The sequence below is a fragment of the Pongo abelii genome, chromosome 20 (assembly GCF_028885655.2).
Source record: "Pongo abelii isolate AG06213 chromosome 20, NHGRI_mPonAbe1-v2.0_pri, whole genome shotgun sequence".
In the NCBI taxonomy this organism is placed as follows: Eukaryota; Metazoa; Chordata; class Mammalia; order Primates; family Hominidae; genus Pongo; species Pongo abelii.
The window spans coordinates 10162644-10187882 of NC_072005.2; the positions used below are offsets into that span (position 1 = coordinate 10162644).

At 52.4% G+C, this 25239-nt stretch overlaps 1 protein-coding gene across 12 annotated transcripts in view; it reads right to left on the reverse strand.

The window, feature by feature from the left end:
* Nucleotides 1-25239, reverse strand: part of DNMT1 (DNA methyltransferase 1) — a 73939-nt gene that overhangs the window by 7249 nt on the left and 41451 nt on the right. For 3 of the 12 annotated variants that reach the window (XM_054539630.2, XM_054539629.2, XM_054539631.2), the window contains exons 22-38: nt 23957-24054; nt 23605-23752; nt 22074-22189; nt 21674-21878; nt 21116-21249; nt 18609-18782; nt 16021-16242; nt 14058-14250; nt 13131-13215; nt 12807-12935; nt 12059-12341; nt 11689-11830; nt 10456-10622; nt 9849-10026; nt 9129-9324; nt 8161-8327; nt 7776-7892 (exon numbers count right to left, since the gene is read on the reverse strand). In XM_054539630.2, coding sequence (XP_054395605.2) covers nt 7776-7892; nt 8161-8327; nt 9129-9324; nt 9849-10026; nt 10456-10622; nt 11689-11830; nt 12059-12341; nt 12807-12935; nt 13131-13215; nt 14058-14250; nt 16021-16242; nt 18609-18782; nt 21116-21249; nt 21674-21878; nt 22074-22189; nt 23605-23752; nt 23957-24054 — 2754 coding nt within the window. Of the gene's footprint in view, nt 1-5376; nt 5733-6246; nt 6338-7775; nt 7893-8160; nt 8328-9119; nt 9325-9848; nt 10027-10455; nt 10623-11688; nt 11831-12058; nt 12342-12806; nt 12936-13130; nt 13216-14057; nt 14251-16020; nt 16243-18608; nt 18783-21115; nt 21250-21673; nt 21879-22073; nt 22190-23604; nt 23753-23956; nt 24055-25239 lie in introns of those variants that run through there. The other 9 variants (XM_054539627.2, XM_054539626.2, XM_054539628.2 and 6 more) reach the window with 5 other exon arrangements.

Here is a 25239-nt window from a genome sequence, read left to right on the forward strand (position 1 = left end):
CCGTCTCTACTAAAAATACAAAAAAATTAGCCGGGCGTGGTGGCATATGCCTGTAATCTCAGTTACTTGGGAGGCTGAGGCAGGAGAATCGCTTGAACCTGGGAAGCAGAGGTTGCAGTGAGCCAAGATTGTGCTACTGCACTCCAGCCTGGGCGACAGAGTGAGACTCTGTCTCAAATATAAAATAAGATAAAATAAAATAAAATAAAATGGCATAGTATTTGCATATACACTACACATATTCTCCTGTGTACGTTACTTTTTGACAGAGTCTTGCTTTGTCACCCAGGCTAGCGCAATCTCGGCTCAATGCAACCTCCACCTGCTGGGCTCAAGTGATCCTCCCATCTCAGCCTCTGGAGTAGCTGGGACTACAGGTGTGTGCCACCATGCTCAGCAAGTTTTTGTATTTTTTGTAGAGAGGGCGTTTCGCCATGTTGGCCAGGCTGGTCTTGAACTCCTGGCCTCAAGTGTTCCTCCTACCTTGGCCTCCCAAAGTGCTGGGATTACAGGCGTGAGCCACTGCGCCCGGACTCTCCTGTGTACTTTATGTCGTCTCTAGATTATTTGTAATACCTGACATAATGTCTACACGTTGCTTTATTCTCCTGGATTCCACGTAGTACTTGGTAAGTGGCAAATACAAGTTTTGCTTTTTGGAACTTTGTGGACTTTTTCTGAATATTTTAAATCTGTGGTTGGTTGAATGCCAGAGGTGGAACCCTTGGATACAAAGGCCTGACCTGCATCTCAATTCAATCTGCTGCTCTTGAGACTGTAGTTGTTTCCAAACAATATAAAGAAAAAAAGTTCAAATAAAGGCATTCTAAGAGATTCATTGTATAACATAGTGAGTATAGTTAATATATTATATTCTTGTCCAGGTGCAGTGGTTCATGCCTATAATCCCAGCATTTGGGGATGCCAAGGCAGATAGATCGCTTGAGCCCAGGAGTCTGAGACCAGCCTGGGCAACAAAGCGAGACCCTGTCTACAAAAATATAAAAATCAGCTACCAGGCATGGTAGCTCATGTTGTAATCCCAGCACTTTGGGAGGCCGAGGCAGGCAGATCGCTTGAGCCCAGGAGTCTGAGACCAGCCCGGCCAACATGGCAAAACCCCATCTCTACTAAAAACATAGAAATTAGCCAGGCCTGGTGGCGGGCCTGTAATCCCAGCTACTCGGGAGACTGAGGCATGGGAATAGCTTGAACCCGGGAGGCAGAGGTTGCAGTGAGCCAAGATCGCATCACCGCACTCCAGCCTGCTGACAGAGTGAGATTCCGTCTCAAAAATAAATAAAAACAAAAATAATGATTAGCTGGGTATGGCGGCACATGCCTGTGGTCCCAGCTACTGCAGAAGCTAAGGTAGGAGGATCCCGTGAGGCCAGGAGTTTGAGACCACCCTGAGCAACACAGTGAGACCCCATCTCCACAAAAAAAATGTAAAACTTAGCTGGGCATGGTGGCATGTGCCTGTAGTTCCAGCTACTCAGAAGGCTGAGGCAGGAGGATCACTTAAGCCCAGGAGATCAAGGCTGCAGTAGAACATCACTGCACTCCAGCCTGGGCAACAGAGCAAGATCCTGCCTCTAAAATATATATATATATATTTTTAAAAAGGACAAAACTGATACACATATTAACGGCATGGATGAATCCCAAAGGCATTTATGCTGAAAGATCTGAAATACAAGAGCCCATGCTGGCCTGAACGGGCAAATGTCATCTATGGAGACAAAACTGGATGGGAGGCTGCCCAGGGACTGGGAAGGAGGAGATCAAGTGGGAAGAGGCACAGGTGACCTGAGGTGACAGAGACATTCTCTATCTTGATAAGGATGTAGGCTACAGTGCTATATTCACTTCTCGAAATTTAAGCTGAACATTTAGGACTTGCATATTTCATATTCTACCCCAATTTTCAAAAATAGAGGAACGAGAGAGATTCCTAGGTAAGACAACCTTCGAGGTGCAAGACAGTTTATTTTTTTTTTCGAGACAGTCTTGCTTTGTCACCCAGGCTGGAGTACGGTGGCGCGATCGTGGCTCACTGCAGCCGCCACCTCCCAGGTTCAAGCAATTCTGCCTCAATCTCCCAAGTAGCTGGGATTACAGGCATGTACCACCACACCTGGCTGATTTTTGTATTTATACTAGAGATGGGGTTTCACCCTGTTGGCCAGGGTGGTCTTAAACTCCTGACCTCAGGTGATCCACCTGCCTGGGCCTCCCAAAGTGTTGGAATTATAGGCGTGAGCCACTGTGCCCGGCCCAAAGCAGTTTATTTTTGAGACAGGGTCTCGCTGTGTTACCCAGGCTGGAGTGCAGTGGCACAAGCTCGGTTGCAATGAGCTGAGATTGCTACTGCAACCTCCACCTCGTGGGCTCAAGCGATTCTCCCACTTCATGTTCCTGAGTAGCTGGGACTACAGGCACATGCCACCATGTCCCACTAAGTTTTGTAAAGGCAGTCTTAATAGACACTATCACCGGGCACGGTGGCTCACGCCTGTAATCCCAGCACTTTTGGAGGCCAAGGTGGGTGGATCACCTGTTGTCAGGCGTTCGAGACCAGCCTGGCCAACATGGTGAAACCCCATCTCTACTAAAATTAGCTGGGCGTGGTGGCAGGCGCCTGTAATCTCAGCTACTCGGGAGGCTGAGGCAGGAGAATCGCTTGAACCCAGGAGGCAGAGGTTGCAGTGAGCCAAGATCATGCCATTGCACTCCAGCCTGGGCAACAAGACCACAACTCCATCTCATTTAAAAAAAAAAAAAATTGACACTATCGGCTGGGTATGGTGGCAGATACCTGTAATCTAGCACTTTAGGAGGCCAAGCGGGAGGATTGCTTGAGGCCAGGAGTTTGAGACCAGCCTAGGCAATATAGTGAGACTGCATCTCTACATAAGTAAAAATTAGGCCTGGTGTGGTGGCTCATGCCTGTAATCCCAACACTTTGGGAGGCTGAGGTGGGCTGATCACTTGGGGTCAGGAGCTCGAGAACAGCCTTGGCAACATGGTGAAAGCCCGTCTCTAGGGCACACGCCTGTAATCCCAGCTACTTGGGAGGCTGGGGCAGGAGGACCCCTTGAACCCTGGAGGTAGAGGCTGCAGTGAGCTGAGATTGCACCATTGCACTCCAGCCTGGGCAACAAGAGTGAAACCCCATCTCAAAAAACAAAAAAAACAAAACAAGAATTAGCTACATATGATGGTATACTCCTGTAGTCCCAGTTACACGGAGGCAGGGGATCACTTGCACCCAGGAGGTGGAGGTTGCCATGAGCCGAGATCAGGCCACTGCACTCCAGCCTGGGTGACAGACTGAGACCCTGTCTCAAAAAAATAGAAAATAAAAAAAGATAATAGGTACATGGGTGATTGTTTTCTCACAAGGTCACACTATGCATTAGTACAAAGATTCAGTTGTCTTGATCAAGGTGCCTCGGAATCCAGAAAAAGAAAACTCATTATACTCATTATATACTTTAAAATGAATTTTTTAGCTTAAAATAGCAGCAGAAAGTATATTTTAAAAAAAATCTCGGATGGGGGAACTTTACCATATGTCAAGCTGAGCTGTTGTACTTTGCTGTGTGCATTTGCTATCAGTCTTATTCAAAAAATAAGCTGAGATCCCCATTTTTAGTCCTTACAAAAGTGATTCATGTGTTAAAATGGGAATGTCAGAAATGTGGAAGAAGATACATGTTTAAGATCTCTTGGTGGGGGGAGGGAAGGCGTTTCTAAATAGGCTACAAAGGCCGGGCACGGTGACTCATGCTTGTAATGCCAGCACTTTGGGAGGCCAAGGCGGGAGGATCACTTGAGGTCAGGAGTTCGAGACCATCCTGGCCAACATGGCAAAACGCTGTCTCTACTAAATTAACAAAAATTAGGCAGATGTGGTGGCAGGCGCCTGTAATCCCAGCTACTCAATCCCCGCTACTTGGGAGGCTGAGGCAGGAGAATTGCTTAAACCCGGGAGGCGGAGGTTGTGGTGAGCAGAGATCGCGCCACTGCACTCCAGCCTGGGCAACAGAGTGAGAATCCGTCTCAAAAATAAACAGGCTACAAAACACTAAGAATGACATATATAAATTGACTTCCTAAAAATGGGAGGTCTCTGTATGGCACAGACATGATGAGCCAGGATGACTGAGCAGGGGCAGTCATCCCAAATGCCCAGGGAGCTCCCAGCAAAGACAGTCATGTGGCCATCACAGAGAAAGGGTACATCCAGTGGCCACTGGACACACAGAAGTGTTATGTCACTATTAAAAAATGCTGACCAGGCACAGTGGCTCACACCTATAATCCCAGCACTTTGGGAGGCCGAGGCAGGTGGATCACCTGAGGTCGGGAGTTTGAGACCAGCCTGACCAACATGGAGAAACCCCGTCTCTACTAAAAATACAAAATTAGTCGGGTGTGATGGCGCATGCCTGTAATCCCAGCTACTTGGGAGGCTGAGGCAGGAGAATCACTTGAACCTGGGAGGCGGAGGTTGCAGTGAGCAGAGATTGTGCCACCACACTCCAGCCTGGGCAACAAGAATGAAACTGTCTCAAAAAAAAAAAAAAAAAAAAAAAAAAAAAAAAAAAAAAAAAAGCTAATGGGAGGCTGGGTGCAGTGGATCACACCTGTAACCCAGCACTTTCGGAGGCCCAGGTGGGCGGATCAGGTCAGGATTTCAAGACCAGCCTGGCCAACATGGCGAAACATTGTCTCTACTAAAAATACAAAAATTAGCTGGGCATGGTGATGGGCGCCTACAATCCCAGCTACTCGGGAGGCTGAGGCAGGAGAATTTCTTGAACCCAGGAGGCAGAGGCTGCGTTGAACCGAGACTGCCCCACTGCACTACAGCCTGAGCAACAGAGCAAGAATCTGTCTCAAAAAAAAAAAAAAAAAAAAATCTTTGCAAAGAAAAAAACCCCAACTAAAGAAGAGGTTTTGCTTGGGGATGGGGCGGCCGCGGCTCCAAGGGCAGCTCAGTGGTGACTTCTCTCTCCTTATTCCACCAGTCGCAGCACAGAGCTCTGCCTCATGGTCACAGGACGGCTGCTCTGCTGCCAGGCATCACAACCCACTCCAGACAAAAGAAGGGCTACCAGCCATGGGGAAGGCCAGCCAAGACTTCCTTTAAAAGGCTTTCGTGGAAGCTACGCTAGCAAGTTCCATTTGCATGTCATGGGGATCAACTCACGTGACTCAGTTCTGAACAAACACAGACAGACACCCGGAGTGTCTAGCTTCAAACGTGCTAGCTTCAAACTCCATGTGGGTCACCTTCAGCATGGAAGAGCTTGTTCCTGTCTGACCTCAGCCAGAAGTCCCGTGCAAATCACGAGTCCCCACCCAGGGTGGTTTATAGGAGAGATTTATTTGAAGAAATATTACAACATATAAAAACTACATAAAGTCTTAATTTCCACTCATACAGTGGTAGATTTGATATAATGCATAATAAAAAACTTTTAAAATCCAGAATGCACAAAGTACTGCACAATTTGATCACTAAATCATTAGTTGATAAGCGAACCTCACACAACAGCTTCATGTCAGCCAAGGCCACAAACACCATGTACCACACATGTGAACGGACAGATTGACATGTTAAAAACACAACATCAGTGCATGTTGGGGATTCCTGGTGCCAGAAACAGGGGTGACGGGAGGGCAGAACTAGTCCTTAGCAGCTTCCTCCTCCTTTATTTTAGCTGAAGGGAAATAAAAGGAAAAGTCACTCTGGGGAACACGCCCGGTGTCACGCCACATGACAGGCGAGTAACAGACATGGACCATCAGGAAACGTTAACGTACTGATGTAACAGCTGACCCAGTAAGTGGCAGAGTGCTAAGGGAACGTTCATGGAGACTGAACACTCCTCAAACGGTCCCCAGAGGGTTCTAGACCCAGACGCTCAAGTGAGCAGCTGAGGCAGGTGCCTGCTGAGCCAGATTCACCAAGCAGGAGTGAGGGAAATGGCCCCAGGGCCAGCCCAGCAGCCAACCTGACCAAAGGCCTGATGTGTGCAGCACGCCTGCTCTAAGCACTCGACACATGCAACTCACTCAATCCTCACAGCAGCCCCTTGAGAAAGATGGGGACACGAACGTGGGTAGGTGACCCGCTTGAGTCCCAGAGCCCAGAGCGGTGGCCAGCAACTGCCCCCACATGTACCCCCAGAGGGCAGTCAGGCCCCAGAGGAAGCCTGGCCCACCCCACCATACCTGAGGCACTCTCTCGGGCTTTGGCCAACATACAGAGCTTGATCTCCAAGCCAATGGCTTTGGCCAGGGGCGGTGGCACGGCATTGCCCACCTGCGGGAGGGGAGAAGGGCAATGCCTGATGTGGACGCCCAGGCCCGAGGCCCGGGGGCAGGTGTACTGCCAGCCCCTGCTCAGATGGAGGACAACCTGGGCATTGCGCCCCTTGGGGAAGGGTTCTGGTCCTGCTCACATGGGCCCAAAGCCCTTCCAGCACAAGGTCCTCGGACCCTCCAACTGGCCCATCATCCCGCCCCACAGCCACAAGTCACTGGGCTTTTGAAGAGCTTCAGAAAGACTTGAGACAAAGACACGTGGGGCTGGGAGCAGTGGCTCACGCCTGTAATCCCAGCACTTTGGGAGGCCAAGGCAGGTGGATTAGTTGAGGCCAGGAGTTCGAGACCAGCCTCACCAACATGGTGAAACCCTGTCTCTACTAAAAGTACAAAAACTAGTTAGTTGGGCATGGTGGCACATGCCTGTAATCCCAGCTACTCAGGAGGCTGGGGCAGGAGAATCACTTGAACCCTGGAGGTGGAGGATGCAGTGGGCAGAGATCATGTCACTATACTCCAGCCTAGGGGACAGAGTGAGACCCTGTCTCAGAAAAAAAAAAAAAAAAAAAAAAAAAGACACATGGGCCACCTAGACATGTTTCACTCCCAGCTAAGAGTGGCTGCTTCCCCGGCCGGCGCAGTGGCTCATACCTATGATCCCAGCACTTTGGGAGGCCGAGGCAGGCAGATCACCTGAGGTCAAGAGTTTGGGACCAGCCTGGCCAACATGGTGAAACCCCCGTCTCTACTAAAAATACAAAAATTAGCCGGGTGTGGTAGCACATGACTGTAATCCCAGCTTCTCAAGAGGCTGAGGCAGGAGAATCACTTAAAACCAGGGGGGTGGAAGTTGCGGTGAGCTGAGATCACGCTACTTCACTCCAGCCTGGGCGAAAGAACAAAGCTCCATCTCAAAAAAAAAAAAAAAAAAAGAGTGGCTGCTTCCCGAGAACCAGATTCAGGGGGAGGGGTGAAATGTGGTTTTCACAAGAACCCTGGACACTGGTTTTTAAGCAATGCGCGTGCCCTATGTTGATGAAAATACACTTAACTAAGACTAACTCATAGACTAACTTGTTAAGCCAACCTGACACCTGAGAAGCAGGTAGGAATTAAGGTGCTAGTTCATTTGATCCTACGGCGAGCGAGCTGTCGCCATCATGGGTTTTAGCCTGCTCCTTTAGTGTGACGGACTGTCCTTCTGGTTCAATCTCTGCCTCAAAAACAAAGAGTAAGGAACCAGCGTAGGGACGCAGCCTGACTCAGATGTCTCAGCACTGTCCCTCATGTGGGCCGTCTTCCCACTGAGAGTGCTGGGGCTACCCGGCAGCCAGCAGGTGTCCTCCCGGAAGTGACTGCACTGGCCCCAGCCCCACCTGGTGACAGGCACAGAAGCCTCCTTCCTGTCCAGACCCAGCGGGCGCCACCCCACTGACCTGCCGGTGCTTGTCCAGGATGTTGCCGAAGAGCCGGTAGGTATCAGGGAAGCCCTGGGAGCGGGCACACTCCCGCACGCTCACCACGCGGTGCTGCTCTGGGTGGAGCACACGGCCCTGGGGGCGAGAGGCGCGGTGGGCGAGGGCAGTAGCACCCAGGCCGGGTCACCGTGGGGGACAGGGAGGGAAATGGCACCGTGGCAGCGTCCGGCCATGGCCTTGGCCTATGAGCCTGTCCCATGGACACGGAGGGGCAGGAGGCAGAGGCCAGGTGCCTGGGGTCCTGGGGTGCTATCCCCCACTTGGCTAAACCCACACCTCCGCCTAGTTAGGCCTCCAAGTACAGGGCCTGACCCAGGCCCTTGGATGCCCCCTCCCCACCTACCTGCTTGCCCATGGGCTCGGGGTTGGTGACCGTTGTGCTGAAGAAGCCGTCCCACTCGAGCCTTCCATAGAGGCCAGCCCAGTGGTTGTGCCGGTTCCCAGTGTGGGGCAGGCACCAGGGGATGAGGGTGTTGAACTGCCTGGCTGCGGGGTCGCAGGCTTTGCCGGCTGGAAGACAGGACAGTGATGAGGCTGCAGTTATGGGATGGGGTATAGGCTTGGGACGGGGGACAGTGGCTCTTAGAGCTTTGGGAGGCAGAGATGGCACCTCCTGTGCAAGGGGCCCCCTGGGGTGGAGCAGCCAACAATCCTCGTTCTCTGGGCACTGTTTTTATTATTAGTACTATATGTCACGCTCTGTTGCCCAGGCTGGAGTGCAATGGCATGATCTTGGCTCACTGCAACCTCTGCCTATGGGGTTCAAGTGATTCTCCTGCCTCAGCCTCCCAAATAGCTGGGATTATAGGCGTGTGACACCATGCTCGGCTAATTTTTGTAGTTTTAATAGAGATGGGGTTTCACCATGTTGGCCAGGCTGATCGCGAGCTCCTGATCTCAAGTGATCTGCCTGCCTTGGCCTCCCAAAGTGCTGGGATTACAGGGGTGAGCCACCATGCCTGACCTGCTTTTATTATTTATTTGTTTTTTTTTTTTCTTTTTAGAGACAGGGTCTCACTCTGTCTCCCAGGCTGGAGTGCAATGGCACAATCACAGCTCACTGTAGCCTCCTCAACCTCCCAGGCTCAAGTGATCCTCCCGCCTTGGTTTCCCGAAGTGCTGGGATTATAGGTGTGGGCCATGAACCCAGCCTGCTTTTACTACTTAACATGGTCAGCAGCTACCTTCTCTGGGACACCCAGCCTTGGTGTGTCTGTGCCTTGCCCTGGCCTCCAGGTTCACGGGCCAAAGGCCCAGGGCTCTGCCTTCCTTCCCCTCAGCCCACCAGGAACCACAACCTACAGGCCCCACCTTCCACGCAGGAGCAGACCCCACGGAGGGCCCCAGAGCTGCTGCGGCCATTCTTCCTGTCATGGTGGGTATACCGCAGCTTCCTGGCCATGGTGCCGTCCGAGAGCCGCACCTCGATGTTGGGCAGATCGCGCCAGTCTGAGCCTGGGGCCAAGGGGATGTGCCGCATGCGGGCAGCCACCAATGCACTCATGTCCTGAAAGAGTGTGGGGGGCCCAGCTGTCACCTCATGTGAGCAGCATCCGAGCATCCATGGTGGGCTGGGTGCTGGGAACACCATGGTGACCAGGAAGCCCCCTGGGGCTCACGCCCATCGGGAAAGACAGTCAGGGATATCGCACTTGGCTCGAGGCCACAGCAGGGACCTGAGGCAGCGCAGGGGTAGGAGAGCGTGGGAATCTAAGCTGAGCCTTTAGGGTGGGGGAAGGGGAGTGGTGCCAGGGGATGGGGAAAACATGTGGGGAGAGGCAGCGAGGGGGAAGGCAGTGGTGGGTGGGCAGTGGCTTGACACCATTCCAGACAGAGTCCAGGACTGCGGGAGCTCTGACACTTCCCATGACCATGCAGGAGAGGCCAGGGGTCACACAAAGGCTGAGGACTCGGGAGGAGGAGCCTGGGATCAGATTCCATGTCTCCCCTGAGTCTTGGACAGGCTGACTGTTCCCACGAGGCTGCTGGGCTGGGCCTCAAGGAGAAGCCGCTCTGTCGGGGTGCCATTACCTTACAGATGTGGTCCCTGAGGATGGGCTGGTACTGTGCGCCCCGGAGCTGCCTCTGGAACCAGGACTGAGGCTCCCCGTTGTAGGAGATCTCCAGTGCCGAGGCTCCATTCCGCACCTCCGGCAGGTCGGACATCGTGTCTCGCACCGTGATGGTCCGGAAAGGACCCGAGCTCAACCTGCAACAGAGGAGGAGGTCAACACCTCTGGAGATGCACGCAGCAGCTGTCCGCTTGTCACAGGTGCCACCCCCTGCCTGCTCAGATGGCCTTCTCCCGAGATCACAGCACTGCCCGAGGTCACATGGGTGGCAGTGTGTCTGGATGCCATCTGGAAGGGGGAATGGGGCTATGGCGTGGGCTTTGTGGACGACCACAGCCAAGCATGGGGCTGGCCGCTCTGCACGTGCTATCTACTAGGTAGGCAGATGATGCAGGGTCAGAACTGGAGACCACAGGTGGCAGAGCGCCATGTGGCAGAGCACCGTGTGGCAGGGCAGATGCCGTACCATCCTCTCCTCCCTAAGCCTCACCAGGGAGCACTCACGGGCCCCATGAGCTACTGAGGCCTGCTCAGCAGTGTGTGGAGGAGTAACAGGGGCCACCTACCTGGTTATGTTGCTCACAAACTTCTTGTCATCCACCACCACACTCAGCTGGCAGGCCCGGGGAGCAAACACGTGCAGTGGCTCCGGGAACAGAGGGAGCTTCTCTCCAGGGGCCGCGGCCAGGATGATGGCCCGCCTCCGTGTCTGGGCCACACCGTACTGACCGGCCTGTGGGGAAGAAGGACGGACAACCCCACCGTCAGTGGGACACTCCCAACTGGACTGGCCAGACCCACGCCCGGGGTCAGCAGCCTGAGTCGGGAGTGGCTGGCCAATGCGGAGTGCACTTGCAGAATCCCCAGTTACCCCGGCAGGCGGGCTCCTGGTCAGAGGAGTTTGGAGCAGATAAAGAACAAAAGCAGCTGAGCCCAGGGGGCAGCCACTGGGGAAGGTGGAGGCGAACTCTGCGGGCAAGTCCGGCCAGCTCTGAAAGCACTGCAAGGACCCCAAGGTCTTAGCACTCAGGGAGAACACTGGAGACCAGGAGCCCTGTCACTTCCCTGATGGCTGTGGTCACAAGGACACAGAACGTGGCTGCGACAAGTCTTGCCTGGTGAGCCTGAGTCGCCCTGAGGCTGAGCTAGGGGACTGGGTAGCCAAGTGCTTGCCCGCTTAGGCAGACATCCTGTGCTAGCATCTGGACAGCTGTTTCATTTTTAATTATGCCCTCAATCACTGAGCTAATACACAGAGGATGGGGGATGCTTTTCAGATAAGGCCTGGGCCCCACAGACTATGTCCATCCCTGTCCCTACAGACACAGCCACCTGGAGTGCAACCCTCGGCCATCTGTGGGGGTTTGTGTGCGCAGTTACCCAGAGCAAAACTGTCTTTTAAACCAATCGAACAGCTGCCGCCTACACATGGCTCTGCACACCTCACTTCCCCTCCCCTGTACAGACTCAACCGTTCCGCAGTGCTCCATGGTGGGCTGCTCACCCTTCCCCATCAAGGGAAAGGAGCCGGGAGCCGCATGACGAGAAGCCCACTGTAGCCAGCCCTCCCAGGCATGTTCGAGAACACAGCTCAAGAGACGCTAGAGGTGGACTTGCTGGGGGCCGGCTGAGCACGCATCTCCCCTGATTCCGCCAGTGGGACAGAGCACAATGCCAGCCTCTGCCGCCTGGATGGCAGGCCTGTGCCACTGAACCCTGCCTTCAGTAAGGGATGGCTGGCTGCTGGCCAGGTCACATGCTGGCCACATCCGTCTGCCCACCCCGGCCCTGGGGCCCACCTGCAGCACGCCGAAGGTGCACTGATAGCCCATGCGGACCAGGCAGCGGAGGGTGAGCTTCAGGACCATGGAGCGCTTGAAGGAGACAAAGTTCCTGACATTCTCCAGGAGGAAGAACCGGGGCCGGTAGTAGTCGCAGTAGCTGTAGGGGGTGGGAGAGACTGCAGGAGTCACCTCCACAGACAGAGGGGAGAAACGACCCACTGTGCCGGAAGCCCCTCACGAATGTTATCAAAGTCTCTCCCTGGTGAGAGCTGAGCTGTGAGCTTCCAGGGGGCAGAGGCCTCAGTGCAGGGCAAAAATGACCACTGCTGACATGTGGCATAGCCCCGGGCCATCTGGCAACACTGGGGGGCTTCTACCCGTTTACCTGAGGAAGGAAACCACCAGAGAGTTTTTGAACTTGGAGTAGGTGCGCGAATTGAAGCGGTTCATGCCGCTGAAGCCCTGGCAGGGCGGCCCGCCGCACAGCATCTCCACGTCTCCCTTCTGGGGTAGCCGCTGGCCGCGGGAGTTGGTGGTCTCCCCAGCCATGACCAGCTTCAGCAGGATGTTGCAGTCCTCTGTGAACACTGTGGAGCCGGGGTTGTTCAGCCGGAATGCCTGGGCTGCAGGGTCCCACATCTCGATGGCCCACAGCGTGTCAGAGATGCCTGGCAGATCAAACACGAAGCCATGCTTTCAACTCTCCAGAAGGAGATTTTTTTTTTTTTTTTTTTTTTTTTGAGATGGCGTCTTGCTCTTTCACCCAGGCTGTAGTGCAGTGGTGTGATCTTGGCTCACTGCAAGTTCTGCCTCCCAGGTTCAAGCGATTCTCCCACCTCAGCCTCCCAAGTAGCTGGGACTACAGGCACACACCACCACGCCCAGCTAATTTTTGTATTCTTATTAGAGACGGGGTTTCACCATGTTGGCCAGGATGGTCTCAAACTCCTGGCCTCGTGATCCACCCACCTCAGCCTCCCAAAGTGCTGGGATTACAGGCGTGCGCCACCGTGCCTGGCCTCAGAAGGAGATTCTTGAGTCAGGAAGGTGACCGGGGTTGGAAGGCGTTTCAGGTAGCACCTGCCCGGTCTGGGCTCACCAGGTATTCAGAGATGGAGCCTACGGGTGCTCACCTGCTTGGTGGAATCCCTCCGACAACCCTCCGCAGCCAGAAAACACGTCCAGGGTCCGCAGCTTGGGCAGCTTGATCTCTATCTCTGGCTCGCTCGGCTCACAGGCTTGGGACTTGGGCTTGCCCTTCCCTGGGGGAGAGAGGCCAGAGGCTAAACCCGATCCTCAGAGTCCAAGTCCACATTGCTCTCAAGCGCCTTGTTAACTCAGGCGGCCTCGCTGTCCCAGAGTCAGTAACACCAGAGGTGGTTGTACACTGAGGGATTCACAGGCAGCCTCCAAGTTACAGAAGAATAACTTGAAAAGAAACTCATACAATGACGTACCTTTTCCCTTGCCCTTCCCTTTGTTTCCAGGGCTACGGGCATGGTTGGGAGGATCTTCAAAGCTTTTGGTCTTTGCATTATAGGCCTGAAAAGGAGAGAACTGCAATCGTTTGGGAGAGAAACGCACTGGTCCCTTCTCTAACACAGACTAGTAAGAAGGCAATTTGATAGTCACTTAATTTCTCCCTCAGTGGGGCCATGACCAATTAGCCACCAATAAGAGTAGTTCGACTTTGCTACAATAGAAACTTAAAACAATCCATTTTATTAACACTAACATTTGATCTGGCTGACACTGAAATGCCTATTACAAGCACTTGAGGGTACACTTTCTAGAACAGGAAAAAGTGCTATGCAGAATCTGCTGTCCAATTGGGCTATCCTCATCCAAGCCTGGGAGAACGTGGATGTATCATTTTAAGATAACAACACGGAAAGGCCAAGCCCCAACAATTTACAAGTCATGAGCTTGATCAGCTGACTCGTGGGCCCTCTCCATAACCAGGGCCAACCACACAGGCATGTGGGCTGGGCCTGGACGTAGGTGCCTGGCTCAAGGGACCCAGGAGCAGGGGCACCTTCTCCAACTCATACTAAGACACCAGTCAGGCTGGTGGAAGCTGCCTCGTGGTCCTCAATGTTCAGTTGCACCAAGACACTAAAACGTTAGGTTCTCTAATGACGTACTTTTTAAAAACCAGGAGTGTTAAACTCCGGAACTACTTGAATCTCATACAACTTGTGCTCTGGAGAACCCTGCTCAGACCCCCGAAAAGCTCCTGCAGAACAGCTTCACGTCAGCCAACCATCCACTTCTTACAAAAGCTGAAACCCTGCAGCCAAGCCGCCTTGTGCATAACCCGACATCAGACTCCTTCTGGCCAACTCTGACCCCGAAGCCTTCCCTCTAGCAAGCAGGGGCACCACCTCGAGGAAGTAGAAGCGGTCGGGGCCGCCCATGGAGTACACCTGGACGCACTCGGGCAGGTCCTCCCCATACTCCACGGTGCAGCGGCCCTGCACAGCCTTGAAGTCCACCACGGCCTCCTCGTCGCTCCAGTACAGCAGGTTGATGTCTGCGTGGTAGCTCGCTGGAGTGGACTTGTGGGTGTTCTCAGGCCTGCAAGCGGGAGAGGCCTCATCAGGAGCTCTCCTTTGTGGTGAACTTATGCTGAATTAAACAGCACCATCAGCACCATGTTCCTGGGGTGCTCAGGGAACTGCTGCGTAAAGACCCCCCCAGTTAGGGAACCACCAGGTAAAGACACCCCCAGTTAGGGAACCACCAGGTAAAGACACCCCCAGTTAGGGAACCACCAGGTAAAGACACCCCCAGTTAGGGAACCACCAGGTAAAGACACCCCCAGTTAGGGAGACACCAGGTAAAGACACCCCCCCCAGTTAGGGAGACACCAGGTAAAGACACCCCCAGTTAGGGAGACACCAGGTAAAGACACCCCCAGTTAGGGAGACACCAGGTAAAGACCCCCCCCCCAGTTAGGGAACTGCAGGGTAAAGATATCTCCTCCCCACACTGGGGAACTGCAAGGTAGACTCCCCCCATTTAGGGAACCGCAGGGTAAAGTTCCCCCCATTTAGGGAACCACAGGGTAAAGACCCCCTCAGTTACGGAACCGCAGGATAAAGATCCCCCAAGTTAGGGAATCGCAGGGTAAAGACCCCTCCCGGTAAGGGAATCATAAGGTAAAGATATCCCCTCCTCACATTAGGGAACTGCAAGGTAGATTCCCCCACAATTAGGGAACCGCCAGGTAATGACCCCAGACCCAGTCGGGAACTGCAGGGTAAAGACCCCCCAGTTAGGGAGTCATAGGGTAAATACCCCCCTACTTAGGGAACCGCAGGTAAAGATATCTCCTCCCCAAACGGGGGAACTGCAAGGTAGATTTGCCCCCAATTAGGGAACCGCCGGGTAAAGACCCCCCAACCATTAGGTCAGCTTGGCTGCCTGCTCTGCACGCCTGGCCCTGCCCTGCTGTGTCCGCCTGCCGGTAGCAGCCTCTCGAGTGTGTTTCTCTCGCCTGTACCACTCAGAACCCTTGTTTTATTTCCTGTTATTACAAAGGCTTGAGGAAATCTTTGATCTATGTTAGCTAAGAGGTTAGACAAGTGTATAGCTTCCTGTACAGGCTAGTTTCAGGTTAATGCCTAATCACTACAAGTTACTCAGGTCTTAGAAAAAGAAAACGTAATAGGCCAAAAGCTTAGGAAAGAGAAAAAAATCCCAGAGACAGAAAGGAGGACCTGGGAAGAGGTAGGGACAGCGGGACAGAACCTGGACAGTCATAGATGGACCTTGGGAGGTTCTCTGGGGCTGCCCAGACACTCTACCCGTTTTTTCTTTTGAGATGGGGTCTGGCTGTCACCCAGGCCGGAGTGCAGTGGTGGGATCATGGCTCACGGCAGCCTCAAATTCCTGGGTTTGAGTGATCCCTCCAGCCTCAGCCTCCCAAGTAGCTGGGATTACAGGCATGTGCCACCACGCCCAGCTAGTATTTTTTTTTTTTGGTAGGGCCGGGGTCTCACTACGTTTCCTCAAGCTGGTCTTGAACTCCTGGACTCAAGTGGTCTTCCTGCCTCAGCCTCCCAAAGTGCTAGGATTAGAGGCGTAAGCTACAGTGCCCAGACAGCTTAAGGATTTCTTTTGGAAAAAGGGCTCTGCAACATTAACATAAGGACCTAAAAGTGAGGGCTGGGAACTAGAATTCTAGTCATTATCAGTGCCCACCGATAATCAGAAACACTTGGAAAAACAGCTACTTCAACCTAACTGTTAGAACAACCGTGGGTGCTATGCCACAACCCTGTTTCAGGCAGAGCCTTCTAGAAGAGTCTGCGGCCTCGTGGAAGAACAGAGGCCTCTGCTGACCTGTAGAACTTGTTGACCCGGATTTTGATGTCAGTCTCGTTGGGCCTGCCGTTGCTCTTCTTGGGACAGAAGATCTCTTTGATCCGGCCAATTCGGTAGGGCTCAGGGGCATCCAGGTTGCTGCCTTTGATGTAGTCGGAGTATTTCCGGTAGTGCTCTGGGTACAGGTCCTCGTCCACAGGCTCCTTCCGTGGGCGTTTCACAGGACTGGACAGCTTGATGCTGCATTGAAGCACCCACTTGGCATCAATGAACCTTCCACCTTGCAGTGGTCAGTCAGGCATGACTGACCAGTGACAATAACCATTTAAAGTCAAGCACCTGATGAATTAAGGTAGGTGTGTACCCTAAGAAATGATTTAGGCTGGGCATTGTGGCTCACGCCTGTAATTCCAACACTTTGGGAGACCAAGGCAGGTGGACCACAAGGTCAGAAGTTCGAGACCACCCTGGCCAACATGGTGAAACCCCGTCTCTACTAAAAATACAAAAATTAGCCAGATGTGGTGGTACCTGCCTATAATTCCAGCTACTTGGGAGGCTGAGGCAGGAGAATTGCTTGAACCCAGGAGGCAGAGGTTGCAGTGAGCTGAGATTGTGCCACTGCACTCCAGCCTGTGTGACAGAGCAAGACTCCATCTCACAGAAAAAAAAAAAAAGATTTAGCCGAAGATTCAGTCTCACAGTTTGAAGCACACATTCACCCTCTGTGCATTACTGGCTATGGTGGTGGCTGACACTGCTCAAATACCCCAGTCTCCTGCCTCACGACCACTTGGCATCTTGTGTTTCCTGGCATGTGACGTGGGCAGAAGTGACCAAAGAGGATGTCACTGCCTGGGGAATGTCCTGTGTGCTTTCCCGTGGGCTCAAAGACTGGCAACTTCTGACTCCAACAGCCGAGATATCCAAGGGACACAACAGGCGGAGTCCTCTGCTGACCTGTGATGGGCACCTCGTATGAGCAAGACAGTGGCTACTGTGGTTTTTGTTGAGACAGTTTCACTCTGTCACCAAGGTTAGAGTGCAGTGGCACGATCTCGGCTCACTGCAACTCCTCCTCCCAGGTTCAAGCGATTCTCGTGCCTCGGCCTCCCAAGTAGCTGGGATTACAGGCGCCCGCCACCACACCCAGCTAACCCTGGCTAATTTATTTTTAGTAGAGACAAGTATGTCAGCCAGGCTGGTCTTGGTCTTGAACTCCTGACAGGCATGAGCCACCGCACCCAGTCCAGCTTCTGTGGTTTTAAGTCACTGTGATTTGGGGTTGTTGCTATGATACAACCTATGCTACCCTGACTAAGGCTCTGATCTAGAAGCGACACTGGAGGCCAATGTAAGGCGACACGGGGCCTGGGACAATGGGAGTGTGGTCTGACTAGTGTGGAAAAGCTGTTCTTTGAAGAAGGCCTGCCGTTAGGGAAGGCGGCTGCCACGTTCTCCCCACTAGGCCCCCCAGGAGTCTGACGGGCCCCAAAGGCGTCTCTGTGCTGACTCTCCCACTTTGCCAGGAGCAACTGGCAGAAAACATAACGGAGAGGTGTCCCCTTCCCACCAAGGACAACCAGAGGGGGTAACGCACCCCAACTGTGCCGAGGCTGGAGGGACCCTGCTTCTCCAGTTCTCATAATTCACAGTAACTGAACTAAGGCAAGGGAGCTGGGGCTCTAAGGAAATGGAATTGTGAGCCGGGAAAGCATCTGGAAAACGTGGGCTGTAATTCCAACCACACACTCATTCTTAGGAAAAACACAGAATGGATCAGTGTGGAAACAATCTGTGGCTTTAGGTTTTTCCTGGAAGAGCCTCGATCCTCTGACACAGAGAAGTCATCTGATGTGATTCCCTCTAACCAAGAAGTAACTCATGTCCATTAAACCTTTACTTTAAGCCAGGTACTGTATGGAGCACTTTCAACTCACTCAACCCTTTGAGCCCCAGCAGGCAAGATCCCACTCTCCCACTTCACAGCAGGGGATGGAGAGGAGGTGTCCTTGGGCAGAGGCAGAACTGGGGAGGGCCCCCAGCTGTCCCTCGCACTTCAGCCAGTAAGTTCTTTTTTTTTCTTTTTTTATTTTGAGATGGAGTCACACTCTGTTGCCCAGGCTGGAGTGCAGTGGCATGATCTTGGCTCACTGCAACCTCTGCCTCCCAGGTTCAAGTGATTCTCCTGTCTCTGCCTCTCGAGTAGCTGGGACTACAGGCGTGCACCACCACACCCGGCTAACTTTTCTATTTTTAGTAGAGACGAGGTTTCACCATGTTGGTCAGGCTGGTCTCAGACTCCTGACCTCAGATGATTCCCCGCTGCCTCAGCCTCCCAAAGCACTGGGATTACAGGCGTGAGAAACCACACCCAGCCAAACCAGCGAGTTGACTTTCACACTCAGCTTTGCTCTGCAATAGCATCATGGTCAGTCTACATTCCACGATTTATGTTGTCTGTTTGCCACCTATGCCAACGTGACGGCTAGGACAACAGCTGGTGTAGAGGGATTGGCGATGTCTGTAAGGAGGGGGACAACACAAAGCCAGCCTGGCTCGGCCTGCAGCGCCCTGGCCCCGGCTGCTCCGAGGGGGGCACTTACTTGAACGTGAAGGCCTCAGGGGGCAGGTACACGCCATCACCAACTCGGTACAGGATGCCGTTCTTGGTGGCTGAGTAGTAGAGGACCCGGCTATCCAGATCCTCGAGCTGCTCCAGGACCCTGGGGATTTCTTTTTGCCTCATCTCAGCCAGACGGGCACAGCTCACACAGAATCTGAAGGAAACAAAGGGACAGAAACATAAGGCCCTGAGGTGGCCGGCAGTGGCCACAGCAGCTACTGCCAGCTTAATCCAGAGACTCTGGCAACCAAGAGAAAAAAACATTTGCAGATGCTAGAAGGAAGGGGTGGCTTTCTTGTGCTTTGTGTTGACATTTTGAAGGCACTTATTTGAGACCAAAGCCCAGAGAGAACATAGCCAAGAAAATCAAGCAACTTTTGAGTCATTGACACAAAAACCCTAAGATATCAATTAACAGGGTCTAGAATACGGTTAAGAACACAACACGAGCAACAGTCCCGAGTGGCTCAGTGAGGAACTCAATCCAGCAGAGACTCCTACTGTTCTCTCTATAAAGGCTCAACAGGTATTTGAGGAAATTCAACATTATTCTTGACTAGTAAGCCCTTAAAGGAGACTTGAAGACGGCCTTAAAAATAGAGATCAAGGCCCAGCATGGTGGCTCATGTCTGTAATCCCAGCCCTTCGGGAGGCCAAGGCAGGAGGATCGCTTGAGCCCAGAAGTTTGAGACTAGCCTGGCCAACACAGTGAGACCCCGTCTCTACAAAAAATTTTTAAAAAATTAACCAGGCAGGGTGGTGCATGCCTGCAGTCCTAGCTACTCAGGAGGCTGAGGCAGGAAGATCACTTGAGCCCAGCAGGTCGAGGCTACAGTGAACTGTGACCACACCACTGCATTCCAGCCTGGGTGACAGAGCGAGACCCTGTCTCAAATAAATAAATAAATAAATAAAAGAGGTTGGGTGATAAATAAATCAATAAATGAGGTTGGCTGCAGTAGCTCATGCCTGTAATCCCAGCACTTTAGGAGCCTGAAGGGAGCAGATGACCCAAGGTCAGGAGTTCCAGACCAGCCTGGCCAACACGGTGAAACCCTGTCTCTACCAAAAATACAAAAATCAGCCGGGCATGGTGGCAGGTGCCTGTAGTCCCAGCTACTTGGGAAGCTGAGGCAGGAGAATCGCTTGAACCCAGGAGGTGGAGGTTGCAGTGAGCCGAGATCGTGCCACTGCACTCTAGCCTGGGTGACAAGAGTGAAACTCCATCTCAAAAAAATAAAAAATAAAATGAAAATAGAGATCAAGCCAAAGCCAGCACGAGACTTATGGGAGAAGCACAGATGCCCCCGGGGAGCCCTCTTGGCCTCCTGGGTTTCCCTGGTTGCCACCTGCTCCTCTGGGGGTGCTGGCTGCTGCTTTTAGTTGAAACAAGTGAGGTATGGAGGTTAAAAAGAAGGCATGGGGCATTGGACATTAAAAAATAAAAGCTCGCCAGGCGCGGTGGCTCACACCTGTAATCCCAGCATTTTGGGAAGCCGAGGCAGGTAGATCACCTGAGGTCAGGAGTTCGAGATCAGCCTGACCAACATGGAGAAACCCTGTCTCTACTAAAAATACAAAAAAAGTAGCCGGGCATGGTGGCCCATGCTTGTAATCCCAGCTACGCGGGAGGCTGAGGCAGGAGAATCGCTTGAACCTAGGAGGTAGAGGTTGCAGTGGGCCAAGATCGAGCCATTGCACTCCAGCCTGGGCAACAAAAGCGAAACTCTGTCTCAAAAAAAAAATAAATAAAATAAAAATAATAAAATAAAATAAAAAATAAAAGCTTCCGTCAAAGCAGTCACCCAGTTACAAAAGAATCGAGGCCAGGTGTGGTGACTCACGCCTGTAATCCCAGCACTTTGGGAGGCCAAGGCGGGCAGATCACGAGGTCAGGAGATTGAGACCATCTTGGCTAACACGGTGAAACCTCGTCTCTACTAAAAATACAAAAAACTAGCCAGGCATTGTGGCGGGCGCCTGTAGTCCCAGCTACTCAGGAGGCTGAGGCAGGAGAATGACATGAACCCGGGAGGCGGAGTTTGCAGTGAGCCGAGATCACACCACTGCACTCCAGCCTGGGCGACAGAGCGAGAGTCCACCTCAAAAAAAAAGAAAAAAAAAAGAAAGAAAAGAATCAAATAAAAGGTTTCATTTACAGGAGAAAATATCTAAGAAACAGCCAAACACATGCAAGAGCTGGGCACACACTGAAGAACACACGGGAAGTCTTGAAATGGGAAGATGAACCCTGTTCCTGGGTAGGGAACCCTCTTACAAAGACAACGCCAGGTCATCCACACACTTACAGCAACTCCAGGCCATCTACACACTTGAGCATCATCCATAGTCAGGCTGGCCTTTGACGAGCAAGAGACACAAACTGGGGGTCCGTTGGGGGAAGCCAACCACACGGAAACACACAGGAAAAGGGAGCGATGTGGGCTGAAAGTGCCTGCTGACCCTGAGTCCAGCCCTAGTGCTCACTTGAACTTGTTGTCCTCTGTTGGCTGGGTTTTTGGAGGGGACTCGAATCTCGCATAGTCTTGATCGTACCACAGCTGGTAGAAGTAGGTCTTCCCGTCGTCCCCCTCCAGCAGGGACTCGGGATCCATGCCTCCCTTGGGAGATAAGAATGAGTGTCAGGCCAGGCGCGGTGGCTCATGCCTGTAATCCCAGCACTTTGGGAGGCCGAGGCGGGTGGATCACCTAAGGTCAGGAGTTCGAGACCAGCCTGGCCAACATGGTAAAACCCCGTCTCTACTAAAAATACAAAAAATTAGCTGGACGTGGTGGCGGGTGCCTGTAATGCCAGCTACTCGGGAGGCTGAGGCAGGAGAATCACTTGAACCCGGTAGGTGGAGGGTGCAGTGAGCTGAGATCATGCCATTGCACTCCAGCCTGGGCAACAAGAGCGAAACTCCGTCACAAAAAAAGAAAAAAATACGAATAAAAAAAAAATACAAATCGAAACAAAACAGAACGCACGTCAGCAGTGACCCTCCATGGTAAGGCAGGGGCTCACGAGGGACACCAGGCACTTACCTCCATGGCCCAGTTTTCGGAGGGGGCTTTGTAGATGACTTTCACTTTGCTGTGGATATATGAAAGCTGCATGTCCTCACATTCATCCACCAAGAACAGCTCCAGAGGGTCCGAAGTGGCCCCGAGGACTGTGTCTGTCCCAGCGCAGAACCAGTGGGCGTGAAACATCTGCCCGTTGCTGCTGTCCTCCCACAGCGCCGTGACCCTGGAATCAGAAGACGGGCATGGGGAGAAAGCTCTGACTTGGCCAGCAGATATGTGACCGAGTCTATGCAGGGGCACTCGTCCTTTTCGGTTTTCATCTAGGGCAAAAAGCTGCTGGTGCTATTTTGGCAAAACAGGCATCTCCTACTTGATGAGAAAGTGCAGGCAGAAGTCAAGCAAAAAGAAAGATGCAAACCTTGCTAGATACAGCGGTTTTGAGGAATCATCTGGAATAACAGAAACACAGTCCCCCACTTCCAGGGTTTCTGCATCAATGCACACCTTCTTATAGTAACTCTTCTTCCCATCAGTCTGAAAATGAGAGCATAAGTTCATGGAGGATCATTCTGAGGGTCTTTGCTGGCCTTGACTTGCATGGTCCTCTGTTACTTAAAGTAAGACATGACTCGATTTCATTAAGAAGTCAATGAAGAGTTGCTGCTAAAGAGAACATCCTGTTCTACAAGGGCTTCAATAATAAGAAAAAAGAAGAGAACATCCACCTTCCTTGGCCAGATGCTGTGGCCAAGGGCATCCGCGTCCCTCCCACTTCCGCTCTGCCACTCGGGTCCCAGGATTCAATTTTAACAGCACAGCCCACAACACCTCACCCATGGTCTGTAAGGCCACAGCCTGAACCCTGACCCCTGTCCTGCCCATCACCCCCTGGCTCAAGCCACTCCAGCTGCAGGGGCCTCCTTCCTTTTCTCCAACAAGGTAAGCTGACTGCCACCTCAGTGCAGCTCTCCCCCAGGTCGTGTGGCTAGGTCCTACCTGACCTTCTCCATCTCAGCCCAGGTGTCACCTCTGCAAGACCTCGTGACCCCAGCCTCCTCCCAGCCCCCTACCCTGCAGAGGCACTCATGCCATGCAGTAGTACCCATGTCTGTCCTCCTGCAGGGGCTCAGCCACGGCCCAGGCAGCCAGCAGGTGGCAAGCCTCATGATTAAGTGAACTGATTGCATCTTTAATTTATGGACATCAGAGAAGCAACACAGAGGATACTCACTCCTCTCTCTCACACTGTGGTAAAGGAACTGACCTTCGGTGAAGCCAATGACCACAGAACGGATGGGAGGCCATCTGTTGGTGCCCCAGAAAGACCCACCCCACGCCAGAGGGGGCTGTGACGGCTCTCTTGGAAACAAGCTATGAGAGGCCAGGCGCAGTGGCTCCCACCTATAATCCCAGCACTTTGGGAGGCTGAGGTGGGTGGATCACTTGAGGCCAGGAATTCGAGAATGGCCTGGGCAACATGATGCAACCCTGTCTCTATTAAAAATACAAAAAAAGTTAGCCTGGCATGGTGGTGCACGCCTGTAATCTCAGCTGCTCAGGAGGCTGGGGCAGGAGAATCGCTTGAACCTGGGAGGCAGAGGTTGCAGCGAGCTGAGATCGTGCCACCGCACTCCAGCCTGGGTGATAGAGCAAGACTCTATCTCAAACAAAACAGAACAGAAAAACAAGCTATGAGGGCTCACCTGCCTGACGCCCCTAGAACTGTGTCAAATGCCCATTTTGGGACATTAGGAGAACTGAGCCTTGTGGCCACACAAAAATGCCTTGCTGGTACTGAGCCATGGAACATGCTCCTCTCAGGGGCAAACAGACAGGTTTCTTGGTGCCGGGGCTCGGGCTGCCCGAGAGGTCAGGTTGGCAAGATACTAGGGGACAACCTGATTATTGGGAAGATGGCAGTGAGATGACCGAGGGGCTCCAAGGGTTACCTTGACGGCTTCTCCAACCCAAGAGATGCGATTCTTGTTCTGTTTCTTTTTCTTCCCCTGGTGCATTTTTTTGGGTGACGGCATCTCTGGGATGTTATCATCGACTTCCTCATCGTCATCTGCCTCCTTCATGGCCATATTGGGACACCTGCAATGTCACTGGTTATACCTAAGGCCCCTTTTCTAAGTAAGACCAACCGGGGCTGTTTTCGTCATAACAGGGACAGGCCCTGAGACAATGCCTAACGAAGGAATCCTGGTGCTGTCCCACACACGCGGGCCCTTCTCCACAGTGCATCCGCCACCAGCTGGCAAGTCTTCTGCCACAGGAGGAAGACTCGGCCTGACCTACCTCCGCTCTTGGCAAGCCTGCTTGCTCCGTCCACTGCCACCAAATTTAACCATGTCCTTGCAGGCTTTACATTTCCCACACTCAGGCTGCTGACACACCTAAAAAATGGCATTAAAAAGGCAAATCAGGGCCGGGCACAATGACTCATGCCTGTAATCCCAGTATTTCAGAAGGCCGAGGCAGGCAGATCACTTAAGGTCAGGAATTCCAGACCAGCCTGGCCAACGTGGTGAAACCCCATCTCTACTAAAAATACAAAGATTAGCCAGGCGTGGTAGGGTGTGCCTGTAATCCCACCTACTTGGGAGGCTGAGGCAGGAGAATTGCTTGAACCTGGGAGGTGGAGATTACAGTGAGCCAAGACCATACCACCACATTCCAGCCTGGACAACAAGAGTAAAACTCCATCTCAAAAAAAAAAGAAAAGAAAAAAAAAAGGGCAAATCACACAGCCCTTACTAACAATGAGACAAATGATGCATTAAGACTTTTAGGTCTCAAAAAATTAAAAAAAAAAAAAAAAAAAAAAAAAAGTCACACAGCCCTTAGTAACAATGAAACAAATGGTGAATTAAGACTTTTAGGCTGGGCATGGTGGCTCATGCCTGAACCAGTACACTGGGAGGCTGAAGCAGATGTAGATGGATCACTTGAGTCCAAGAGTTCAAGACCAGCCTGGGCAACATATGAAGACCCCCCAACTCTACAAAAATTTAAAATTAGCCAGGCATGTAACAAATTCCTGCAGTCCTAGCAACTCAGGATGCTAAGGCAGGAGGACTGCTTGAGTTCAGGCATTCAAGACCAGCCTAGGCAACATGGCAAAATCCCATCTACAAAATGTTTTTTTTTAATTAGCTGGGCATGGTGGCGTGCACCTGTGGTCCCAGCTACTTGGGAGGCTAAGGTGGGAGGATCACTTGAGCCCAGTAGGTTGAGAATGCAGTGAGCTACAATCATGCCACTGCACTCCAGAGTGGGTGACAGAGCGAGACCCATCTCAACAACAACAACAACAACAACAACAACAACAAAAAACCAAGACTTTTAAAAATGTGTCTATTTGGCCGGGTGCAGTGCCTCATGCCTCTAATCCTGGCAGTTTGGGAGGCCAAGACAGGAGGACCACCTGAAGCCAGGAGTTTGAGACCAGGCAAGGCAACACAGCAGGACCCTGTCTGCAAAAAAAAAAAAAAAAAAAAAAAAAAAAAAGCAATATTCAACCTCATTAGAAATAAGGTAAGTGAGAGAAATAAAATTCCCTTCCCATTCTCCAGACGGGC